This window comes from Pleurodeles waltl, chromosome 3_1, assembly GCF_031143425.1.
Source record: "Pleurodeles waltl isolate 20211129_DDA chromosome 3_1, aPleWal1.hap1.20221129, whole genome shotgun sequence".
In the NCBI taxonomy this organism is placed as follows: domain Eukaryota; kingdom Metazoa; phylum Chordata; class Amphibia; order Caudata; family Salamandridae; genus Pleurodeles; species Pleurodeles waltl.
This window is the reverse complement of record NC_090440.1, coordinates 1,302,208,213-1,302,226,743: the sequence shown is the minus strand read 5'-3', so window position 1 is coordinate 1,302,226,743 and position 18,531 is coordinate 1,302,208,213. Positions and strand designations below refer to the sequence as shown.

The 18,531-nt window shown below is 43.7% G+C and overlaps 1 protein-coding gene across 8 annotated transcripts in view; it reads left to right on the top strand.

Moving 5' to 3' along the window:
• The window catches only part of KALRN (kalirin RhoGEF kinase), a 1,333,112-nt gene that overhangs the window by 1,018,404 nt on the left and 296,177 nt on the right, over positions 1 to 18,531 (top strand). The window contains exon 1 of one of the 8 annotated variants that reach the window (XM_069224648.1): positions 4,841 to 5,020. The exons of 6 other annotated variants lie outside the window; for them this stretch is intronic. In XM_069224648.1, coding sequence (XP_069080749.1) covers positions 4,954 to 5,020 — 67 coding nt within the window. In that variant the 5' untranslated portion in view covers positions 4,841 to 4,953. Of the gene's footprint in view, positions 1 to 4,840; positions 5,021 to 18,531 lie in introns of those variants that run through there. One more of the 8 variants, XM_069224649.1, reaches the window with a different exon arrangement.

Here is an 18,531-nt window from a genome sequence, read left to right as displayed (position 1 = left end):
TGTCTCCGAGCATGCAATGAATTTATGGTAAATATACTATTGCCACATGCTGTGGAATAGCTTTTCATGCTGTACTCGGGCAGTCAAGGCGCTGGAAATCTGCAGGATAGTAGCTGCGTAGAACCACACCCTCTTATTATGACCTTTTAACTTGTACCCAGAATTATGAATAATTAACCTCTTCGGTAGAGGGAAAGAACATTTAATTAAACTTGTACACTCGCACAAGAATTATCCAGGTATTTGAGAAGCAGCAGACATGCAAACAACATAGGATTTATGACTCCCGACATATGACCCTTAGTTGGCGAACTGTGGCTATCAGTCATACAACTGGCTGCAGTTGAAAGCAGCTGCGATACAAGTGACAGCGTCGTGAAAATCTTCACCTAATTGAAACAAAAATATAGGAAGTGTAGGAGATATGCAGTATACCTACTTATCCGGTTAGTACTGCAATATATCCATAACTGTTCATTCCTGCACAGTGAAAGATTGGACAGGTGATTGTGCACACACTTTCAGTAAAACCATGGTAGAAAGGCTGTAACTGCACCAGGCACTAGTTGTATTAGCGCTTTATTCAGCATCTCGGACTGTGGCAAGAGTCAGTATTCACCACCTCCACTTTAGTACCCAGTCACTCAGACTCGCCAGCAGTGCTTAATGTGTGCTTATTATTTCCGGTGCTGAGCACCGGCACTTATTTTTGAGGGTCTGGACTTATTCTTCTGCCTCAAACATTTGCTGCTAGCAAAAGACACATATGAGATAACGGAGGAATAGAAAAACGAAAAAGCGTCACAAAGGTAGAAATCAGAAAGCTGCAAGAGTGAGCTGAAGGGGTGGGGAGTGGCTCTGAATGGATTGAAGAGGCCCGAGATGGCTTCAGGATTACGCTTCCTCAGTATTCCGTGCTCGCACATTTAATTGCAGCAGCCGCGTGTTTAAGAGGAGGGCGTTGGGCACTGGCACGTTTTTATTTACAAATTAAGCAGTGCTCGCTAGATTCATTTCCCAGAGCTACTGCTTTGAGAGAACGACTAAACCATCTGCTCTATGACAAGAAATCTCATCCTCAAACAGAATATTGGCACAAGCCGGAAGCATTGTAGAGAAGAATCCGCAAAACGTTAGCTTTCAGACGTGTGGTTTATTCAGTTCTTTGGACTCAAACTGCAGTGTACACCTAGACTGTAAAGGGAAGCTTCTTTGAACCTCGTTCTTATGGTGGCATTCAGGCAATGGGTAACCTCTAAATTGATGTGACGTCAGAAGCAACTATGCAAATTAATGTATGCTGAGGGCAGAGTTCAAATCCGAATGTCTAAAAGGGATCAATCCCAAAGCTCTGTCAGGATGAAAAAGTAGGAAATGTACCAACAGATTAGTTTCTCCTCTTATATCCCCATTAATTGTTCCTCCTTGGTATACAGATGTGCAGATCTCCTTGTTCACTTCCCTTTTCTCCTCTAACCAAAGGCCCTGATTGGGCTGTTCACAAAATGGAGGCATGTCATAGCTGTTCTGCCTCTTTGGGAGGAGAGAAGTCTTTAGTGACCTGATTGGCAGAGACTCCCTGGCCTTTCTATTCCTGCTGGCCTAAACCTGATGGTGGTCGTCTCTGTCTCCTGATCTCCCTATGTCGCTTCTTTGCAGTGCTTTCCTGAGGGCCTCAAAAATAATCCCAAGTAGTGTCTCCGAGGCAGTCCTTGTCAGTACCAAATAAGAGACGCATTGGATCATAGACACCACAAGTGAAGTGGATGCAGGAGTGGAAGCGGGGAGATGGATATTGATGCCAGAGTCTGGAAGCCACGACATCTACACTATGGTTGCGGAGGGAGTGTCATGTGGCACGTGTGTTTCTGCTGCCGAACAGGCTGGAGTTAGGGGTTCTTAGGGAGTTATATATGGGAGTCATGCAGCTCCATAGCTATGTGTCAGATGGCAGCAGCAAGGGAAGACCCGGTAAATGGTCTTCCACAGAATGAAAAATGAGTTACTGGTTTTCATAACTTACTGTACGATTTTTCATAAACATGCCTCATTGCGTCGGCAACAGTAGTGTCTTGCACAGTGAGGGCATTTACGGCTAGCGCAGTATAAATACAAAGCTCATTGCCAATTCTCCTATCCAGGGAAACTTTTCATCGTTGCACTCCAGTAAAACAAGGCATCTCTTCAGGCTGCACGTCAGGACTCAAGTAAGTGCTCACTGCGGTCTTGATCTTGTCAGTGTTGTTTCCTGCATCAAACTAGAGTTATACAGCCTAAGGGAGAACATCACTGGTGCGGGGAGGAGGGGCAAGATGGCAGAGGGATAGGGATGGAGGCAAAGAGTGAAGGAAGTCTGCTCATTCAAACACAAGGCCTTTCTTAGATGCCTTTTAATTGTAGAGGCCCTTTGCTGAGGGGGTCCTGTAAAACCCATAAAGAACTGTAAATGGATTTCTCGAGCAGCATCTCCGCTCTTTGAGAGTTTGTGTCCATGTGGTAACAAAGCTGTGTGTAAAGGTGTGAATGGTCTGCAATTCAAATAATCTACCCTTAACAAAAGGGCATCCAATTGCCAAATTCATATGATCAATGCCATGTACTCAAAGAATATTATTACGAACATGTGTTAATATTAATATGTTATTACTACGGGCGTGCAAGATTCACTTAATTTCCTTCTTGTAATTATGTCAAATGTGTTGTTGTGTCCATTTGTTGTGCAAAGATGCATTTACCAGAAGCACTGTGAACAACAGTCATTTGCGTTCTGTTGTTCCTGTGCGTTTGTTTTAAATTTTTACTGTGAATGGTGCGTAGTTACGTGAAGCGATTTAATTTCGGGAATTATGTTTGACCCGAAATTATTGAAATTGCGTGGATAATGTTGCTTAATTGAAATTTTACAGAGGCCTAGTTATTACCTGAAGAACTGTGGATTGAAATACGAATATCCTAAGTAGAAATGTGTTTCACATGCTACTCGGGGATTAGGCATAGCAATTGTACCAAACCTCTAGCTAAGCATTGTCTTTAAATCAGAATCCATATATCTAAACAGCAATGTCTTTGTCTGTGACCATTAATTGCCATGTGTGTTAGAAAGTAACTTCTGCTGCAGTAGAAGCAAATATCAAATGTCCTTATTTTAAGGAAAATGCTCAAAACACATCTGGTTTGTTCCGTTGTTCATGCCCTCAGTTTCTTAGCTCCAGGAAACCGTGTGCATTGTAAGTCTTAAATTAAAACAACTGAAAGTAATGTCCACCCAACTGTCAAGTCTACTCAGAATTCTGCATTTGAGCTTCAGCACACCCATCACAAATATATCTCTTAGTAAATACTATGCTACCAGAGACAAAAATAACCCAATGAAAAGTGCAGAACTCTAAGTAGATTTGTCTTAGAGTGGGGTGGGCATACCTATTAAGGATAATTTGAGCACTATATGTGTAAGATCACAATAATGCTTGTATGAGGAAGAACATTGTGAGGCATATATTGAGAGGGGCAGGGGAGCCACATATGAGAAGGTCACGGAGTTGGGGGGCACCATGTGAAATATATTAAGGCTCTGTGAAAGTGCTAACGCTAATCAATCACTCCCCCAGCACTTACGTTTTTTTAAACCAACGAAGCACTACCTAGACACTGATACATTTTCCATAGAAAAGGACCTTTAGTTTCTGTAATGACCTCTGTACTACAAAACTATCTTCCCTACCAGCACCACTGAATTGCACTCCACCTGAGAGGCTACTTACTTCTGTCACCACCCGATATACACATAATAGGACGATCTCCGGCCAGATACTCATCCCCAATGAATCGCACCATAAGACCTGCAAAACTTGACGTTGGAAACCCAAAGGGAGAACATAACAATATTATCTGCCCTTGGACACCGCGACAAAACCGATTCAAACAAATACTAGGAATAAATGAACTGATGCCTTGCGTGCATGTGAAGGCAACATTAACACAAGACGAACTGACACAGGCGGAAAATGCTCTGAGCCGAGAGATAGCCCAGAGTTGTGTATAGAAACATGACTGACTTTGATACTGGCGACGTCTAACATTATCTCTCAATGAAACTCCGAGCGCACCACCTCCTTGACTCAGGTACGCGACCTCGACCACTAAAGACAACCCCGCGGACCCGAAGCACACCCCCTCCCGAAAAGCCTGCCCATTCGCCAAGACCCGAACACCGGAGGAAAGCACGCAACTCGGACAGCAGATCCCCTAGCAGAAGCCAGGCAGACATGCTGACAGGAAGCGTTCCGACACCTAAGCAGATCTAAAAAATACCAGTGCACACTAGCACAGCCGAGATCGACGACGAAAGCATATGCACGGGCATAGTAAACGGGTTGTTACTTAATTCCGAGAGATTGTGCGATACCCTCGTGAGAGAGCTGTAAATACTGCTTTAATATATGGCTGTTCACACATCAAATAAATCAGTGCTTTAAATGGGCCGGTACGGAGTACCGGAACTTTTTTATTTCGAGAGGAAGGGTACCTGCTCTTCTCCAGAAAAACGTAATACTTTTAATTGGAGAGTACCGGCACTTCTCAGAAACAAGCAGGTACTCTGATACAGAGTACCTGCACTTCTATTTTTCCATTTCAAGCACTGGCCGAAACTCTCCCTGGTGGGCAGAAACTGCATGTGTAGCACTTTTTCCCTTCGTAACATTACTCAACATAGGAGTGGCGCTAGAAAGGTGATTTCCGCGAGGGCGCGGGTGCAGCCCCGCTGAGTGTCCCCGCAGTCACCCGGAGGAGCTCGGCCCCGCCCCCGGCACAGCCACGCCCCCGCCGCCCTCAGTGCTCGGCTCAGCAGGCGCAGCAGACGCTGCTTGTGGAAGTCACTCTTCGGACCTCGCTCCCCCATATCCGCAGGTTCCCGGCTCGGGCCCCCGGCCATGAGAAAGGGGGTAGGACAGGATGAAAAGTGGTTATTGCTGCCGGTGGCTCTGCTCGAAGTGCTGCTGCTGCTGCTTCCCGTACAGAGGTGAGTACCTGGCGCTTGGAGACCGACGCGCGAATGTCCCAGTCATTTTTATGGCGCTTAACCCCGGACAGATTGCCTGTTTCTAGGTACCCTCGGGTCTCTCGGCCACAGACACTTGAGAAAGTGTGTGCACGAGAAGGCAAATTTGTGGTCCTAGGATCCATCATAGTGGTCAAGTGGGAAGCCGGGGTTTGAACCGTGGACCCTAAATGCAGAATGAGCAAGTTAACCCCTCCCGACCTGGTCCCTACTTACCTGAAGTGCTTCTGTTAGGGCGGCCGTCATAGTTTTCGGTCCCCTGCGGGGACTGCTCAGCTACACTTCAAATATGAACTTGAAATACATAAGGTCACTGGAGGTGTCTCGTAGAGCACGGAAATGTATTTGAGACTGTCAGGGAGCCCATTTCAGGCCCGTGAGCTGTTTGTGTGAAAGCCCGTGGAAATGTGTGCAGGTGAATTCATGCAGGGGCGTGGCTATATATGTAATGGAGCAGGTGTAGTGCACCGAGGTCCGGTGCTGTGAAGGGCCTCCACTATTTAAAGTTTTTGTTTTTTAAAAAGCTCAACCGGGATATGGGGCCAATTGTCCGTACTCGCCTTACGGCCCATCTCACTTAAGCTCCGTCACTGGTGGATTGGGTGACTGGTGCTGGTTTCATTTTCTGAGTGAGGTGCCGAAATAGTGATTTCAAAACGCAAATTGAGAGCCACGAGTTGTAGCCATGCGTTTTTATAACCCAGTTGTTAGGCAGCACTTACAAACCTCAAGTTCCGTCCCTAAGGTGTTCAAAAGTAGGTTCTGAGGCTTGGTTTATCTTTGTTAGCCCTGTTGTCTGGAGACTTGCTCCCTGCTGTGAGTGGCAGTGAAAAGCAGAAACTTAATAGACGGTGGTAGCTAAGGCTATACTTAAGAATCCTGACCTCTGACCATACGGAATTAATATTCAGTTGGCTGTGGGTATGTGTTTGGCAATATGCAAGTAGCATACAGAATTTTCTCAATGGCAGTGGAAGTTAAGTGATCCCATGGCAGTGCATATTTGCAAGGTAGTGAGTGGGGTGTAGTAGCCGGTGCAAAGGTCTGTGGGTCACCAGACTGGACACCAACAGGACCGTCTCAGCCCTTCTACGTTCTGAGGTTTATAAAGTATTTTATTGAGATGGGTAGTAAAACATCTGCTGTTGAAGCAAATCAGGTGTGCATTATAAATGGGTACTAGTTGTACTGTTGAGTTGCATTGAATCGTGGGACATTTATCGCACATTAAATGTTTAGTCATGTTTCATGTTATGTTATTACCATTTTGGTAGCGCGTTCTACCATTGATTAGTACCGCGCAGTCACCAAGTGATACTGACTCAGCCAAATGCGTGCAGCTGTGACTTATAACTACTGTAAAGCTCTGAAACAAAAGTTTTGTTATGCGTGAGTCAAGCTGTTGGGCCACCCGCTCCCCCTTGCAAGGAGCAATGGAGAGCACAAAAGAGGGTTGGGAGGTCCTGCCCCCCGGCACTCCGCATGCTAATCCCTGGCTCGCTATAAACCCGCATTGTGGGGCCCAAGGGCTCTGAAATGTCATTCATATGGGGGGGGAAGTCACTGGACTTGATGGATGCCTCGGGGAGGGTTCAGATGGGCAGAGTTCAGCGCTCTGGTCTGGATTGAATTTCACCAGGAATTTTTACTTACATTCAAACAAAAACACACACACTCCCTGTCAGTTTTTAATGTCGTCAAAAATATTGGTAATGTTTCAAGATAGTGTGTTTTTCCACACTTAGTAACCCTACCAATCGACAATCCTCCCGCTTTCCACTTTCCCTAGTCCCCTCTCATGCACCCTGCTTGTCCTGCAATGTGTTTAAACATTTGTATGCCAGCCTTATTTTTGGAAAATCTGAAGCTCACACGCCCCACTCTTACTGACCAAGCTATGCCCCTGGTCTGGTGCTGTTAGCCAGATCAGCCACGCCCGGCCTCCCCTCTGCACAGCACTTCAGCAGGGCACTGTTTGTACCCCAGGCATGCGACTCTCGGGCAGCAGGACCGAATGATGCACAGTTACACGAGAGAGCCGCAACTCCCGCGCGCTTTGCAGAAGCACAGATCTCAAACCGAAAGACATGACGTCTGGTTCATGCTAGTCATAGGCCCTTGTTATGGGAAAGGCATTTATTCGGCCTTGCTTCTTCAGCCAATGACAGTAAGCAAATGAGACTTGGAGGATGACGCTTTTGGTGGGGCACGTTAAACCGTAAGCCCCGGAATCCTTAAATTTTGATGACCGAACAGCCCTGACTGAAAGTCGCCCTGGTGACATGGGGTCATTTGAACCCAATTTGCGCTCCTCTTGCTTGGTCGTCTTTCAGGTTTCAGCATTTACCTTTAATTCTGTAGTCTCATCGGTCTAGTTGCCCCACTGTGTCATCTTCAACTGAGCCCTTGGCTCTGAATCAGGCATGCTTGCCCCTCCCTGCGTGGCGCAAACCTCTTGTGCACAGCGTCACAAGGCGTATAGCGTGCAATATGCAGTGGGGTCCCATCCAGTGCTTCACGGAAACCAGTCCCTGGTATTCAAAGCTTTTGTTAGATGTAGGTACCCAGGCTCACACAATGTATTAGGAAAGTGCTTTAAAATTGTTTTCTAGTATTGACTTCTGGGTTTTTTCTGAATTTACAATCTCGTTAGAGAAAAGGCAAGTAAGACTTCATTGTATGGTTGGTTAAAACTATTACATAAGTATAAGACAACAATCCGAAACAAATATATACAGTAACGGATAAAAGAAAAGAGATCTAAAAATTCATTCCTCTGCAACTCTCCTTGAGTCATAAACCGTTCGTAAACACTTTGTGGCAGCATCCAGCCGCCCATACTAGACCTAGAGTTCAAGGTCAAGACAAGTGTGAGATTGCATTGTTTGTTACTCAGTGGCAACAGCCGGGATGAGGTTTCTTAAAACCTGTTTTTAACGATGTCTGCACCAAGAGGACTTAGAGAAAGGGTGGCTTGAATATTTAATTATCACCAGCGGTAAAATGCCTGCCATTTAGAAGTGGAAATAGCTGTGCTCCTAGAAATCCCCATTAAAGGAAAAAGTAGACCAGCAACTCGAAGGGATTAGCACCCAACACGAGCTCAGCCCAGAACCAGAAATAGCTGCTGCTACCTGAGGTATGGCGTGGTCACCGAGTACCGACAGCTAGTGTCAAACGAGACTTTTGCAGCTGAGATTGTATCTCCTCAGTTGATGCATTGTTTCTGAACATTTGTATTTGTTCAGATCCTGAAATCCTGCTGGTAGCATGAAACCGTTTGCCCCAGTGTTGGTATTTTTTTTACCACCAGCAATGCGTGGTAGTGTCATGGCACTGATGATAAGGCACAGTTAGGTTATCATCTGGCAGAGGGGTACATTGTTGCTGGAGATACTTTTCTTGGATTCATTACTCCTCTCTCCATTCCAGCCCATCTATTTTTGTCAACCAACAGACCCTTTTTTGTCTTTTATGTCATTGTGACCTCCAAAGTAAACAGGCATGACCAGATGTGGGTCCTGTGCTCGTTATGCCATAAGACTCAAACTGCACCTCACTGATGAGGTCTAGATAGGCTAAAACACGTCTGGCTTTGCTTGAGTTCCTGTTCAAGGAGACCTGATCTGGCCGTTTGTACTGCCATTTGATAAATTTTGTTTTGACCAATGACTTTGTGTTTCACCACTGCGCATATTAGTTGCTCAATGTTCACCAGTAGCACATGGTATGTTTTGTTCAGTTTAGCCGCCTATGGGCTTTGACATTGCATTAGTCATTACATTCTGTATTCTGCCTATTGGCTTTGACATGGCATTAGCCATTACTTTCTGTATTCAGTTTAGCCGCCTATGGGCTTTGACATTGCATTAGCCATTACATTCTGTATTCTGCCTATTGGCTTTGACATGCTGTATCCAGTCTAGCCGCCCATTGGCTTTGACATTGCATTCCTATTGGCTTTGACATGATGTATTCAGTTTAGCTGCCTATTGACTTTGACATGCTATTAGATATTCTGCCTATTGGCTTTGACATGATATCATATATTACATTTTGTATTCAGCTTAACTGCCTATTGGCTCTGACATGATATTATACATTACACTTTGTATTCAGCTCAGCTGCCTATTGGCTTTGACATGATATTATATATTGCATTTTGTATTCAGCTCAGCTGCCTATTGGCTTTGACATGATATTATACATTGCATTTTATATTCAGCTCAGCTGCCTATGGGCTTTGACATGATATTATACATTGCATTTTGTATTCAGCTTAGATGCTTATTGGCTTTGACATGACACTAGACATTGCATTTGATATTTAGGTTAGCTGCCCATTGCCTTTAACGTGGAGTTAGACATTGCAGTTGAGAATCCAAGCTGTATTTTTCCAAGCTGTGTTTTTGCACAAGAGAACCAAGATGTTTTTCTCACAGTAGACTAGACATGATAAGAGAGTACATGGGTGTTGTTTTTTTCTTCGCTTGAGCTTGGGAACAGGAGTAGTCTTGGAGACCTGGCCAGTCTCCAAAAGGCTTGCTCAGTTTCCCAGGTCTGAGAGGAGGGGGCACACCTTTGTAACGAATGTAACAGGCTGCAGAGAGTCAGATTCGAATCTGCCGGACCTCGTGCTGGAGCTTGGCGCAGGCTGCCAGCAATCCTGTGTGGGTAGATGAATCTCTTTCTCGCGGCTGACAGGGGTCATCAGCTTGCAGACCTTAGAAAGATGAAGCTGTAGATAGTTCCCACACGGTGAAGTATTTGTTTTGCTTTGCATTCAATATCTTATAAATATAACCTGCTGTGTATATTGCAAACTGATATATTTTGTTTGATTAACGCGGACTTGAAAGCTACTAATTCGTCATTCATAAATATTGTGGTTGGGGAAGAATTAACAACAATAAAAGTCTTCTTTGACCTCAGAAGTGCATTTCTGTTGTGTTATGTTAGTGCTTAAAAACTAAATAAGAGGAAAGCACTACACCGTTCCAGACAGACTGTCCCTATTGGGTCAGGTCCAAGGTTAATTTGCACGTCTGGTTTCTAACGAGCCTGTAATTAGCATTGGATGGCATTATTCAAGCATTCCTCGCCATCATTTTTGTTCCCCTTTTAGTAGGGCACACGTTTCCTACAAGTGTAGACCTGATTAAATCAGCCACAGTGGGTCAGTTCTCATTTCCATTGCTCTAAATTGGCACGCATTTTCTCTATAAAAAAGGCCCACAATTGTCAGTAAAGTTCTCCTAAACACAGGAAGCATTGCACATTTGGCCAAAAGAAGATATTACCTTCTTCTGTTAAAATTCTTACTGTTTCCTCAAACACCCTTGTTTTTGGTACCACCCAAATAATGTTCTGATTGCCAGAGTTTATAATTAATAGTATATCAGAGGACATAGTGTTCACTGTATCAACCTCTGAAGAAAAAAAAAAATGGAAGACTAGAAGATTATTCTAGCCTTACCTGGATTAGGTCCTGTGCTTCTGGTTTCATTGGATGTAATCTATTGCAGTGCTGAAGTAGTTGGCATTCGGCCACTTCTGTAGTGACCCTGCAGTTCATTGAACTTGTCATCCAAATGTGGTTGACACTCTGTTTTGCTCCTGTTGCTGTTCATTACCTCCTACGTTGTAAATTTCTGATAGATAACCAGACAGGAACAAATTCCCAGCTCAGATGGAAACCTAATGTCCCTCGCTGGCCTACTTCTATATGACATGAATGATTTCTGGGCCTTTTCCTTACCAATGACTGTTGCTTTCCAAAGCATTGAGTTGACACACCTGCGGATATGCAGTTAAAATTACATATCTTAGTCTCAACCAGAATATTTTCCAAATAAAAGTCTTGATGCAGCATTGATCATACAGTGAGTGGAACGGGGAAGAGTTTCCACCAAAAGAGCTGAAGAGGCCATGAGCACCAGACCAGTTATTTAACATTTTTGAGAGAAAAAACGTATTTCTTGGAAGAGTTGCATGTGGTGGATTGTGTTTGACATACTTGCTCTTGTGTTATTCCGATCTGTGTGGTTGACTCTGTCCAAGCCCTGCCTCCTTCCAAAGGGAAGCATAGCGCGCCCCCAGGACAGGTGCAGGCCGGATCGGACCGGTTCTGGGCGGCGGCCTAACAGTGGCCGCCGCACAAAATTTTAAAATCTCGCTCACCCAAGGAGTGAGCCGATTGGTTGAAGGGGGTGTGGTGGGGGCTCCTAGTCGACCGGCAGGGGCAGCCAGAACTGGCTTAAAAGGGGACTCAAGTCCCTCAAGGGTCAGGTTGTTTACTTGACCCTGTCTGCCCCTGACGATCGGTGCACACCTCCAGAGGACTGGAGGAATTCTTTCCCGCCCACCCATCCCCAAAGAATTGCAGGAGTAGAAAGACCTTAGGAGGGAAGGCGTCATGTTTGGGCACAAAGCAGGTGGATAACCTTGGCATCAGGAATACTAGTGCAGGCGAACTCAAGACGGTATCAGAAGCTGTTTGGCTCAAACCAGGGTGGCGGTGCTGTGAGTGTAGGAAAGGGGCTCGGAACGACCGCTACCGCGAATGTCCATAGCTCCCCCCACGGTACTCCATTAAATGGCCCTGGAAGTTTGTGAATTTGGGGGGTGGAGCCTGCGCCAGGGGACCAAGGTATGGCCGGGTTGCCCAAGGCCATCCCCATCGGGTGCGGGGGTGGGGGGGTCCCTTTCTTAGGGTTGGCTCTGGCATGATTGGATTGGGGGACAGTTTTCTTGCTGGCCTGCATCCACTCTGTCTTGAGGGGGCAGGTGAGTCTCGCCTTGTGAAGTGTAATTGGTTTCGGGGGAAACACGGCCCCCAGTCCACAGTCGATGCCACAGGTGCCTGGTGGGTGGACAACTATGACTCCTTTTAAAGAACCTAAACTATGACCTGAGATGCGTATTGTAAATAAATATTGCAATTTAAGGATGAAAGAAAATACAGTAAATATGATGATGGTTTTATGTCGTTGTTATGTGGTTGTGAATAAATACGGCCTGAGAATTGTTATATTCTCTATCGCAGGAAGGTTTCAGTCAGCTTTGTTTACTGTAAACATTAATTACGCTACTCCAAGTAGAGGATCATAGATCTGAACCAAAGTGAACTATTTGGCTATTTGGTTGGAGGTATCAATACGGTCTCCCACCTGTGGTGCCTTGGAAATTCTTGAAGGTCCTTCTACCTCAATCTTACAAATGTGCCAAGTGACTCGACATAGCTGACCCTTTTAGCCCCCTGTCTATTGTTTATAGGCACCTGTGCCCTAGGGAGTTCTTGAACCTCTCTGTGGGCTAATTGAACAGAAGCACCATTGACAGTGATTTTTAAATGGGTTTCTGTATTCCCGAGGCACTGCCGTTGTTCTGTTGGATTCAGTTTGCACCCTAGTCTTCAAGTTGTTCAGAGGTGCCTTTGAGTGGCTTCACTTGTACAGTGAAAACTTACCACGCAAGCATGAAAAGTAACGAGACAAACAGGGAAGAGTGGTCAGTGCTGAGAGCCCTTCTCTTTTACTTATTTTTATACAATTTTATTGCATTTAGACTAGACCCAATGAGCAAAGGTGCACTTTGCTGGGAACCAAGTTAAAGGTAAAGTAAATGTATATAGAAAACCAAAATCTCGTATTTTGGACGGTTAGTTCTAAAAGGCAGAAATTAAATTGCAGTCGGAACCTACAAACGTACATGTACAACGATTGTTCTCGTTGTTCAGTACAATTGGTGTCAGTCAGTATTAGTTATAACCGGGGAACAGGTCACACGAGGAAGTGACGTTGAAGCAACAGTCTCTCGAGTTACGTCTAGACGGGTTTATGCAATGGTATTACCCTGGTTGCCGATACTGCAGAGTTCGGATGCTTGGACGCACTCTCTTTGGATAAAGTGAAAAAAGCCGTATAGTGGAATTGATTGTAGCTCTGACACCAATTAAAAAGTCTCCATTTGCGCCGGGGGAATGCGGCTAGTTTCTGTGTTTGTGTTGCACCGTACCTCACTGGTCTTCTCTCTCCTCCTTGTATTATTGTTTGCACATATGAAGCACGCAGGAATGTTGATGAACCTGGTATGAATTAATAACCCCTGGAGTGGAGCCATAGAGGGCCTCCGAGTGCCACTGAGGGAATAGAAACGTGGATTAACTTGACCTCTCACCCCGCCCTCCTGAGAACAGTGGAGCCCAGGAATGTGTATCTCTTGCACTTTGCTCCCTGGGGATTTCTGTTTCCTTTGAGGAGGTGCTGTGTTTTTATTTTATTATTTTTTATTTCCTTTTGTCACTGGCACGCATGACTCAGAACTTGTGCAACTCAAAAACAGGGAGATTAATCAGGTGCATTTATAAAGAATAGCTGATAGGAGCACTTTGCACAGAGCTCTTATTCCCTTGAGTCAGAGGGAAATAACCTATGTAAATAATATGATGAAATCACCCCTTCTTAAGTTGTTTACCCGATGGTGAAACTATTGTGTTATGTAGGAAGGAAGCAAGCAACATAATTTTATCCGTACATCGAAAATCCTTTAAATAATTGGCACATTTATTGGAACTTAAAGAGCAGGACAGCCAATCAAGTTGCTTAGAATACAGTCCGTGAAGGGTAGCTGAGCCCGTCACCGGAAGCTCTCTCAAAACAGATATATGACAAAGGTAGGAAGGGGATGGCGAAAAGGGGACTCCTTACTGTCACATTCTTGTCCTAATGATATTAACAATCACTATCAAAACGGTCCTTACAAGCACTTATTGCCTCTTGCTGTCTCTACGTGTCTTTTTTGTGGCCCATTACTTAAGTGAGGTATAATAACGAGCATTAATAATCCTTTCCGTGGTCAGTAATTTTACATAAATGCTTTGGTGCCTGATGCACTTGCCTTGCATCTGGCAGTCATTCAGTGTAAAAAAGACGAAGCTGTGCAAGGCAAAGATGGAACATTTAGAATGTCTACCTTGAACTATCCGGAATTTGTAGTGAAATTATAGGTTTGAACAAAATGTGTTTCAGGCATAGGAAAATACGGGCTTTCCTGATCTGAACAAAAGAAGACACTCTGGTTATTTCCCTCAGAAATTAGTCAAACTTCCATATTCTCAGTAGTAAAGAAAAAATACAAATCTCATCCAAAGTTTGTCTCATTGTATTTAGGATTGTGAGAGGTTGTCGTTGAAAGTATTAGATAGGTTTTTTGTTGATGAGTGCTGTAAAAGTACCACAATCGTGCACAATTATTCTTCAAAAATGAATGTCGATTTCTTTAAAATAACTTCTTAGAATTCTCTGAGTGTGCATGCAATATTCTTTTATGAAATGAACAATTTATTTTCAAGGATGCATCTATAAAAAGTGCATTAAATATTTTTAAAAGGCATACACGTAATATATTGAAAGGATACAGATTAATTCTACAATTTTAGATTTATTGCAAGGTGAACAAAATTAAAACAAATCGAATAAGCCCATTAAATAATCTCAACATAATTTGAATTTTCTTTCTTTTTTGGAGGGGGTGGGGGGTGGGGGGGAGGGGGAAGGGAGGATTTTTGAAGAATGCTCAGTCACTTCCAGAATAATTTCCTGTACATTTTAAAAAGTGTAAAGATTTGTCACAGGAGTGCTAGCCGTGCTGAATCCAAGAATATGGACAAAAGTGACCAGGACAGGATGTTATGACGTCAGTGATGAATGACTGCAATTAAGTATTTGTGGAAAAACATTTTGTGTTATTACAGTAGTGGGGCTGAGATTGCCCCTTATGAAACACTTTTGAGGTGGCAAAGCCCTATTCCTGGTATAAAAGGCAAATGAGCACCCCTGACCCATGTTCATTATTACATAAGCTGTTGAACACGATGAAGTTATCGGAGTGTATAGAATGAAATAAACGAGCCAGCCCATGTAGCTATCTTTGGAAATAAAGCAACTCGTATTGGTCGTTTTGGGTGTATATTTGTCATATCAATGATAGTGGGAGGGGGCTTAGGAACTAGAAATAGCTGAGGTCCACAGAAGCTGTTTAGATACTGTTTATTTGACTTATGGGAGAGAGACTAGTGTTGGATGTCTAAGTTGAACCTAGTATTACCTCTGTGAATAGCTTAGATTAATAATAAGACAGAGCTATTGCTGGTGGGAAATCAAGTGACAAGGTGGCATAAGTCCATTTGGCCAAGCTGTTTGGACTCTGCTTCCTCGTCCTAAACCGTCAAGTTCCTGGGATTTTCCCTAGATTAACAATTTTCTACGAAAGAGCACATTAACAGTCTCCTACGCTTGATTCCTTCAACATCAAGCCAATAAGAAAAGTTTGTTTCTCCCTAAACCTCTGCGTGGTCGGGTAGTTTCAGTACCTGTTTTGTATAGACTAGGCTGCTGTATTCTACTTTATCTTGGTTTGCCACGATCCTCCCTAGTAGTTCTACAGTATAGAGCAGTGGTTCCCAACCTTTTGACTCCTGAGGACCCCCACTGAATCACTACTAGAAGCCAGGGACCCCCAACCAATTTGTACAATTTAAATTTCAAACATTAAAAAAGTAATTCACACAAAATACATAAACAAGTACACATCAAACAAATACTCAAATTGCTAATGATATAATTATTTTATATTGAAAAAATATGCAGAAATCTAAACATTTTAATGGGAAGTTGGTGCTGCATCTTGGCAACTAACCTTTCAATATTTGGTTTTGTTTAGGAAGGCTGAATCCTCAGGTCAGATTCTACATCTTCCAGGCGATTTCTGTTTTTATTTTTTAGGTATATGAGATCTGAGAAAGCTTTTTTCACATAAATGTGGTGGGGAATGGAAGTAAAACCACAAGAGCCTCTCATATCGCCATAACCTTTCTGTCACATGTAATTAATTTGTTATATAGCACCTCTCATACTCTTTACAGGGGACTACCAGGTGCAGGATTTACATGTCATCAACACTGGTAATTTTCTTAGAGGGCTTGGTCTCGAAAAGCACAAACTCGGGTTTCAGAACATAACAGTGGTTAGCGTTGACTTTAATAATATTGTATTTCTACGAAAGCAAACCCTTTTTTTAGCAGCATAAGGATGAGAGACTGGGAAAAAACAACTTTCTAATTTGTGCCGTGCGATTTGCATGCAGCCCTTTTAATGGCAGTTCATAGCTCACTCTGCTATGTTATGATTGTAATTTATAAACTGCATAGTAACAAAAGAATCTCTGTAACAAAAGCAGTAACCCACTGTCCTCTGCACATAAAATACTGTTCTTTGCACCAGGCATATTAACCATCTGCGCTACCTTAGATGAGTCGGAACTGCCACTAGACAAAACTCCAATCTTGCTCCAGCAGGTACATTAATCACCAGAGTTCTTTTATGTTCTCTGGAAAGCTGCTGGTTGTACACTGAACTTTGAGGGCTTTTACATTGCTGCACAAATAAAAACACGCGTTACTCTTAGAGACCCCAGCTGGAGAAGTGCCTTTCTCCCGGCCCAGGCCAGCGGACCCCCTGGGAATGTGTCACGGACCCCTGGGGGTCCGTCGACCACAGTTTGGGAACCGCTGGTATAGAGCACAAGTTAGAGTCCTTCAAAACCCTGCACCAATGCATTTTGGAAAGGGAACACCAATTCTTGACAAAGTACTGGGGTGCTAAACATCCCTTTCCTCCACTAGCTCTTACCTCGTACATGCATGTAACAAAACCTGAGTAAAAGAGTTCCTCTTCAGCTTGCAAAAGGTAATTTTAAATGTCTTCATTGTTTTGAAAGGTTTTTTGAGTAGTTTCTTGTTTTTTGGGTTCGTTGGGTGATTGTTAATTCCCTTGTCCGTTCAGTTATGTTGTCACAGAAATATTGCATTAGTATTATTTTTTTCTTTATATAAAGATAAAACGTTGATTTATATAAATACACACAATGGCGCGGGAGGAGCCAGTAGTAAATGTACTGTCTTTAATGATTTACTGTTCTGTGATAGATTGCACTAAAGGTGTCAGTTGGAGACTGAAGCCAGTGTCTGAGGATTTTGTCCCAGTACTTCCTGTTGGTGTTATGCTTAATCACAAATACGTGAGTAACTGGAATGAATAACTTCGTTTGTAGCCAGTGGTCTTCAATCTCCATAGATCTTTGTCAGCTGCTTCAGGCATTTCAGTATTTTCGGTACCTGTGGATGTGATTTGTGTATTACTTCTGAGTCACTGTATTTATTTTTAACCGAGTCCCTTCTCCCGTCCTTCCTTCTGTGATTCTTAAATGAGTACCATTGTGTTAAGGTAGTAATACCTCGTTTACAATACTATAAAGATATGTGTGTTTGTGTTTATCTGTGGTATTATAAGAATATCAATTTATTGGTCATAATTAAAAAAATGGCATCTCAAGGGTTCCTAGGTTTTGGAAAAGTGGAAAAAGCAAGAGAATTGACAGGAAAGCAGGACGACATAAATAGTAATCAAAGGCAGTCTGAAAGTGAGTGCCAGGATGTGCCTGTGTAAGTAGCTAATTATTATGTCATTTTCATAAGCCAAGATTAAGTTTAGCTCTTAGGTTGTGCACTGAAGGTAAAATAATTTCTTGTCTTGTGACGGTGCTCTTAAGGTCTGAGCCCTACTCACCAGGTTTGCCTCCTGATTTGAACCTAGGCAACATTGACCAATGGTAACTCTTGCACTGTAATACAACTAAATAATGAGTGATGGAATCAATGTGCTGTTTGCAGTCCCTATGCCCCAGTGGGGTAACAGAACCTAGAGCCCCCTCTGCAAAAAAAAACAGCAATGGGAAATGTAACAAGCATTGGCAAAGCCAATAGGTCTTGCCTATACAAGAGCTATTAACTTAGGCAATGTGCTTCGCCATGTTATACACCAGTGTGGCTGCTGCTCACCATGGCCAAAAGTTAGTGGCGTGGAGTGTCAGAGTGGAATGGGGGAATAGTGTTGTAGAGATGATTTGTTGGAATGTCGTGGATTAGGAGGAGTGTCATAGAGTTGAGTAGAAGGGAAGAGGTCAGTGGTAGAGTGTGTCATAATGGAATGGGATAGGATAGAGTGGAATGGGTGGAGGTAGTGGGGTGGATTGGAGTAGAGTGGGGTGGATTGAAATGGGATGAGGTGGATGGGATTGGGGTGGATTGGATTGTGGTGGATTGTTTGGATTGGAGTGATGTGGGTGTGGTGGATTGAACTGGACTGAGGTGCATTGGAGTGTGGCTTAGATTGGACTAGAGTGGGGTGGATTGCATTTTCTGGACTGGGGTGGGGTCGATTGTACTTGAGTGGGGTGGATGGGATTGGAGTTGTGTTTATGGATTGGAGTGGGGTGGATTTATGGAAGTGGAGTGGGCTGGATGGAATGCAGTGGGGTTGATTGGATTGGGATAGAGTGGATGGATTGGAGGAGAGTGGTGGATTAGAGTGAGTGGGGTAGATTGGATTCATGTGGGGTAGATTTGAGTGTGA